Raw genomic sequence first — 7,106 nt, forward strand, 5'->3', positions numbered from 1 at the left:
ACCGTTGAACCTGTAATATTTTACTCTTTCTTATCAGACTTATCTATATTTGGATTGGATTTCACCTTTAAGGGTAATATCATTTCCCCTGCTTTCTGAAATAAGTCAAGTGCTCTTTCATTACGCTAGGAAACTGAAAATATGTATTTTCCCCTTTATATTTCATAATGTGACGCCACAAACCGAAGTAGTCTACTCATCAAGCGATGGCTGCACCAAAACCGTTAAAATTCATATCTATTGAACGGATTGTCCGATTTTTTCTCAAACTTTCACTAATGTGTGACATAGCTGCAAAAAAACTCAATACAAGAATATATTTGGGTATCATTCCCCTTTAACGAACACAGATGTAACGTGATTTCTTCATAGCGGTGCATTTTCCGATTAAGGGATTTTACCGCATTATCTGGCATCACAACTCACTCTATATCGATTATGGCGAGGTAGTATCGGTAAAAACATCACGATATTTCGTAAGTAAAGGAGGATTTTACCGGTAAAACAATCATTACACAGTTTCCCTATTTGCCTTGATCGTTCGATTCAAAACTATCATCATCAATCAATCAATCTACCCATACCCACTGGGATCGTTTGGGGACATGATGAGGATGCAGAAGTTGTTCTCCAGGTCGTTCGGTTGGCAGTTGTCATGAGGAGATCCGACATCGTCATCCCGGTCAAAACTACGTGCTACAGATAAATGTTTAGGAGTTGAATTGTTTAGGCATATTGTTCTGCTATTTTCCTAAAATTGAAGCTTACTGCGTAATATGCAGTCCAACACTTCAAAGCAATTTCAATTTCTGTGTCTGTTTGTGGCGTAGAATATACGAAATACGTATCCATAAGTGTTTTTTTTTTTTGGGGGGGGGGGGGGGCGGTACTTGTACAGTCACTTAATTCATTCGTTGTCCCCAGTGTGTCATCGAACGCCTTTGAAAATAACATGTAAAAATTCAAAATTTCATGCGTTTTCCTATTTCCGCTCGACTTTCACGACACTTTACCATTCTCTTCTTGTGGTTTTACTGTACTTGATAAATACAACTTGAAAAAAAAAACACTTTTAAGGAGAATGTGACGATGTATGCCCTTACAAGCACAATATTTCGGCAAGAAGTTATTGCAACAACACAGATTCTTTAACATACCGCATTTAACTGACTGCAAGCTCGTTTGTCAAACTCAGAGAGTAATGAAGTTACATTTGTTGTGGCAAGTTTTTCATCAAGTGGAATTCTATAATGCGGAGCCTTTATGTTGTTTATGTATTATCATATTATTCACATAATACAGTTGGTACACCTTATCGATCCGTCAAGTACTGAAATAATTACGCTGCGGAAATTATCAGCATGTCCACGTTTGATTGACAAATCTTAATTTCCCTACATATTCTATATTAAAGGTTGATGAGACATAACTGCTAAAATCCATTTAGCTCGCACAAAGTCAGGAATGGCAAAACTTGACATTTTGAGACAGAAGCATTAGCTTCTAAGATGTGTTATCAATTTAAGGATTAGCTTTTGTTGTAACATCAAAAAATATTAATTAATAATGGCAAATGAGAAAATGTCATTTTACCTTATAAAGTACGGTATAAACAATGTATAGGGTGGTAGAAGGTGCACCACGTATTCTTTCTTGAGTATGCTTTTAAGCCGAATTTTCCCTCCAATAACGCATTCTCTTGAAAACGGCAAGAACATGCTTGCCGAAACGTCGGGAATGGGTAGGCCTTTTTCAGGGCAACATACCCAAGAAAGAATACGTGGTGCACCATTAAACCTTCTACCACCCAATGTTCTACCGCAACGGAAGCCTTCAAAGATTTCTTTGAACAATGCATAATAACACTCTCTATGAAACAATAGCACTAAACTACAGAAATGTAGATTCTGGAACTGAATGGGTTAATCATGTTCATATGAGGAAGGGTCATAATGAAACAGTCTGAAATCTTCTGAGTACAGTGTTGCTAGTTTTAACAGGTGATCTCGTGGCACACTCCGAAAAATGCGTTCGGCTGTTCCGGGACTCGAACTACTTGTAACGGACCCCGGTGCTGGCGTTGGGAAACTGATGTTGGGAGCGACATTGGCCAGTTGTAAAACGTATGGCGCATCTGCGCTTATTGTTTCGTATTTTCCTATGACGTCGTACTCAATGTCACACGGCAAGCACATGGAGGACATATCCGACCAGTGTTTATTGTAAGAGTCTGTGTCTGGATCTATGACGAATCGAATGAATTCCGCGAATGTCAAGTCATATTCCTTTCTCCAGTCCGAGCTGACTCGAGCACCCTCTTCGGCTCCGCGGTATTTTGTGATGATCGTCTTTCCGTATGTACTAATCCACGGGGCATGAGCCCCCTTTGCCCTATTACGATAACGGAAAGAATACGAAACGTTTGGCGCCAATTTGCTTCGAAAGGCAGAGAGTAACCGCGTGTACGGGTGACGAACGAACATGAATTTCACGTAGTTTTTGAGAATATATCGGCGATGACTGATATTTGTGTACTTATGCAGGTAGTCGAGGTAAATTCTGCCTTTTCTATTTGTCCCCAAGTGATCCATTGCTGAAATGTTAAATTTGTCGTAGCCTGCCATCTTGAGAAAGACCGCTTTCCAGCTGGTGCATCCTACCTTTGGCACGTTACAGTAGAGGATTTTGTGCTTTTCGTTGACGATGAGACTCTCGGGTGGATAAACGGCTACATCTCGTGACTTTCGGTACTTTGCCGTGAGGGCGCACTGCTCTCGGAGCCACGATATTCTCTCTTTCAATGTCGCGATGTGTTGGTCATCTGGTGTTTCCTTTTCATCCGTGACCTACATTAGTTCGTTAGAAAAGACAAATTGCCGTAGAATTTTAGTGATGACAACATTTTCAAGGTTAAGCACAGAATTTGACAGAACGGGGAAAGCACTAAGTCTTGAACATGTATATGTATATTCATGATTATTTCACAATGAATAAACAACATTAATTACTCCAAATTTTCTTCTTCCGTGACGTTTTTGTTCTTACACAAGAATTGTGATCAATTTGTAAGAATTGTAAGTGTAAATAATGAGAAATATCTGCCTATAACAAGTAATCCTCTGTAACCTGAAGATAAAAGGCCAGACAGTTGACAAGTCACCATGCCGAGTGTTCCTCTGTAACCTGAAGATAAAAGGCTAGACAGTTGACAAGTCACCATATGCCGAGTGTCGTAACAGACATGGGATGGGTAATAAGAGAAATGGCCACGAGCTGACGAGTCCAGCAATCAGGACGCTTACACTGTCCCAGTAGTAGGCCTACTCAATATCATTCATAGGCAGAACATCTAGAAACGGCATACATTTCTACCTTTCTTTCTATTTTCTGCGACATTAATTCTATTAAAATCAAATGTTGTGACTCGCTCACTCACCTCTTTCAGTGAACCAGAGCTATGATGATCTTCTTGTGTGTCCGATACTCCTTCAACAGACGGTTTCCGGTGTTCTGTGACGATATAAAAGCATGAATTGTAAACTCATTAAGTAAGGATTTTGTTAAGTGCAATTTCATTCCATGTGTAAGTTTGTTTCCAGTAAAAACGAGTACCAAAATACCATAATACGTCGCATCACATTTGGACCTTCCAGATTCGCATGTTAACACGAAATTGTTTGAAGCACGCAGGTCTGCACATACGGTCATGAATTGATTGCTCCACAAGTCTACCACCCAAATACACACAAATATGAATTAAATCTACTTTTTGACAAGCAAACTCTGACACGGTAACTTTGTTGTAACAACCAATCAACACTGATTTATTTCTTTTATATTTCTTATAGGAAGAGGGTTTGCAGTCGCTAAACTTTTTACAAAAAAACAACAACGTTGTTTTCTTTTAATTGTACACACGTATTCTTGTATACAAATCAGTGGAAGAGTTGTGACGTCAGAACATCAAAATCTCATCTTATTCGCAAACGTTGGTTGTAACTAAAATCACTGTTTCTCAAGAAACGTATGAAACTCTGCAATTCCTTCCTAATTTTGCTAGAAACTTTGAAAGTTTTACTTATTTAAAAGTAAACTCTAAAACAAAGGGTGAATGCACTTAATATTGATGACAAGCAATACGGTGATGTATGACAAGTAAATAATGTTCTTATCACATGCTTAAAATCAAAACAAAATCAAAGGAATTTTTGTCTAGCCACGTGGCAGAGATTCGAACCACGTGTATATCTATATGATAATTCAATTTTAGGAAAGGCTCACATGCAGGGAAAGAAGTTGTGGACTAATCAGTTTCACCACAGCATGAAGTTATGGTCACTATAGGGACACTTACAACGATGAATTATGATCACTTATATCATGATGTACAAAAGAGGGGGAAGGTTTTACATATGGAAAAAAAATGAACAGAAAATACTTCTTTTTCAATCAATATGAACACTGTCACACAATTACACATTATGATTGCATTCCAGGTCGTCAGTATGTACATATCGTAAGTGTCCGTGTGTGTTTATACAAATTAATATCTGTGGGTATTTGTGTGTGTGCGTGTGTGTGTGTGTGGTTCAATTTTCTACCATTTTCATCATACACGGAGACAAAGGTAAAGAATTTGTCTTTTTATTTCTTTTCTTTAGCTCTGAGCTCGGAAGCCGGTTTTCATGGCAAAATAATGATGATTAAAAACGATCGACACTATCTTCTCTCTTTATCATTAAAAAAAAAAATGGTTGAAATAACTGTTTTCGGCAAATTGACTGTCGTATTTGTAGAGCACGGATTGATCTTCTAACCGCCAGCTGAATTGAGTCATAATTACACACACACGCACACACACACACACACACACATGCACACAAAATGCTTCGGATGCATAGTTCAGATACGGTGTGATGGGAATAAAACTAATCCTGGTAAGTAATTGCATTGCGCTACAAGTATTCATATAAAAATTCCAGTGCTCGTTAATCATGATACCAAAGTATCCCTATGAAATGTTGTCGTCCATGCAGAAAAAAACCCCCATAAACCTATAATGAATATGAATACCACTCAAGGTTGATGTAGGCTTGATAATAATAATCTATATTCATCAAAAACCCCGACCTTTATTGACATTCACTTTGTTGTAAAAATCATTTCACAAAGTCAAATCACAATAACAAAGCCATTACCTTGATTAGACTTTGAAACGATATGCACCGGAAAATAACGCAGCACAAATTAATGAAACTCTGTTTCATTTTATTCTCTCTTCTCTGTTGATGTTGTTTTTGCAGCCGTTTTGTCCCAGAACGAGGCATTCTCATCTTGCAAACTATAAATGATTTTTTTCTTTAGTTTCCTGCTAGCTAAAATATACAGACATGAAAAATGTATCTATTTGTACATGTTTGTATAGGAACGTGACCTCTTGTGTCGAAAATGCTATGGAAGGCTGGAGTATAGGAACGAATGATATGAACAGAATTGAAAGGACTTTCGCAGGATGCGAGGTATAAGTAAGAAAGTCATTGGGTCATTTCTTTGTGTTAAAATCTATTCATTTTATACCCCTTGAGCCTTTGGCTATGTGTAATTACTGTCAATTGGCTTAGAAATCCCAGTGAAGGTTGTCAAACACACAACTTGAACCTCTGGATATTTGAAAGAATCTCAAGGACTGAAGAAGGCAAATAAAAGGGATGGTACAGCTTCGGTTGAGATATAGTAACTAGGGCTTAAGTCCTCCAACGTCTTTTGATGACGATTTTTTAAAGAGACAATTAGTAACCTCTTATTACACATGAAAGAGCATATAATTTTTAGAGGAATTCAAAGTTTATTTGATGAAAATTTGTTCTGAAATGACTGGGATATCCAAAGCAAAGAAATCCTAATAAAAGGTTATAGGGCCCGCCTTTTATGAGGACAATTTTGTTTTACTTTGTTCTGGATATCTCAGCCACTTCAAACCCGATTTTCATCAAATAAACTTTGCATTCCTTTTAGAATTGTGTGCTCTTTCACATTTTCATAAAGTGGTTTTTAAGTACAAGTGTGTATCTCCTCAAAAGTTAAAAATCCTCACCTCAGGCAATTGTACTATAAATAACATGAGGAAGAAGGAGGAGGAGGAGGAAGAGGAGACGTACATCCTACACGAGTCGGCGGCACACAAACTTTCTTACGGTCAAAACGGAAGTATCTGTCTTGTACACGTACAAAATCATATCACAATCTCGAAGCTACATGTCGAATAGACTTGACAGAAAGATCGGCGTGGACGTGTATATCTTGTCGTCGGAATTATGTTCCGCGGAAATGTCTACGTCTGGCTTTAATAATCCCTCCTCGTCAACGGAGGAGTGCCGGAGTAAAAAAAAAAAAAAAAAAAAAAAAAAATTACAACAAAACTCCTCCGGACAGACGGATTTTTCTGTCTGCTCAATACACCTACCTGTTCTCTCCGTATTCATGGACATCGAAGCGTACTGGTGCTTAGGTGATCCGACGCCTGTGAAAACACGGGAATCATATCGACTCACTAGAAAGTAGCACGTCGTGAATACCACTAAGATGGCAAAAACACACATATTGCACTTCGACATTCGTCGACTTCCACACAGCCACAGGCTACGGATGGCCTCAGCCGCTGTGACGGCCATACTAAGATTCGCTGTCACCTTACTTTGAAAGCGATCGGGTCATTTCGCAAAAACGTGTATACTATATAGAGTATATATAGGGCCTATGATCTCGCTCTCTTATCTATCTTCCTTCAAACGTGACCGCTACAGACCACTAGTTACAGTGTTAGTCGTATGGTTATCCCGTTCATAGAGCTGCACTGTATAATAGGCGGTGTTCATGGAAACTAACTTCCCGTTGACTTCCACAGCAGACTTCACCGTCCGTCATCTATACGATGTACGAACGTAGCCTACATTGTCTGGTTGTAGTCGTCCGTTGTCGGTCGCGGTTCTCGATCAGTCACAATAGCCTTTTCCTAAGACCCTTCACGATGTTGTTCTAGCATCCACTGGAGCTTGAATAGGAAGAACTCTAAGCTGATACCGTCTGAGCTGAAAGGCAGAAGGGTG

At 38.8% G+C, this 7,106-nt stretch overlaps 1 protein-coding gene across 1 annotated transcript; it reads right to left on the reverse strand.

Annotated features, from left to right (window-relative positions):
* Positions 1-1,807: 1,807 nt before the first annotated feature.
* Positions 1,808-6,529, reverse strand: LOC139722551 (carbohydrate sulfotransferase 11-like). Its single transcript, XM_071633840.1, has 3 exons — positions 6,464-6,529; positions 3,437-3,510; positions 1,808-2,846 (listed from the first exon to the last, which is right to left on the reverse strand). The coding sequence occupies exons 1-3, from the start codon at positions 6,486-6,488 to the stop codon at positions 1,923-1,925; spliced, it is 1,023 nt and encodes a 340-aa protein (XP_071489941.1). The 5' UTR covers positions 6,489-6,529; the 3' UTR covers positions 1,808-1,922.
* Positions 6,530-7,106: the final 577 nt, after the last annotated feature.

This window comes from Diadema antillarum, unplaced genomic scaffold (genome assembly GCF_040938485.1).
Source record: "Diadema antillarum isolate AM-2024a unplaced genomic scaffold, OU_Dant_1.0 scf00000167, whole genome shotgun sequence".
In the NCBI taxonomy this organism is placed as follows: Eukaryota; Metazoa; Echinodermata; class Echinoidea; order Diadematoida; family Diadematidae; genus Diadema; species Diadema antillarum.

What these genes read in the sequence shown, in the direction of transcription:
- LOC139722551 (XM_071633840.1), bottom strand. Translation starts at nt 6,488, where the DNA reads ATGTCCATGAATACGGAGAGAACAG. An exon ending in CATGAATACGGAGAGAACAG is followed by an intron (nt 3,511 to 6,463) that starts GTAGGTGTATTG and finishes ATATCGTCACAG; the next exon opens with AACACCGGAAACCGTCTGTT. An exon ending in GCTCTGGTTCACTGAAAGAG is followed by an intron (nt 2,847 to 3,436) that starts GTGAGTGAGCGA and finishes GAACTAATGTAG; the next exon opens with GTCACGGATGAAAAGGAAAC.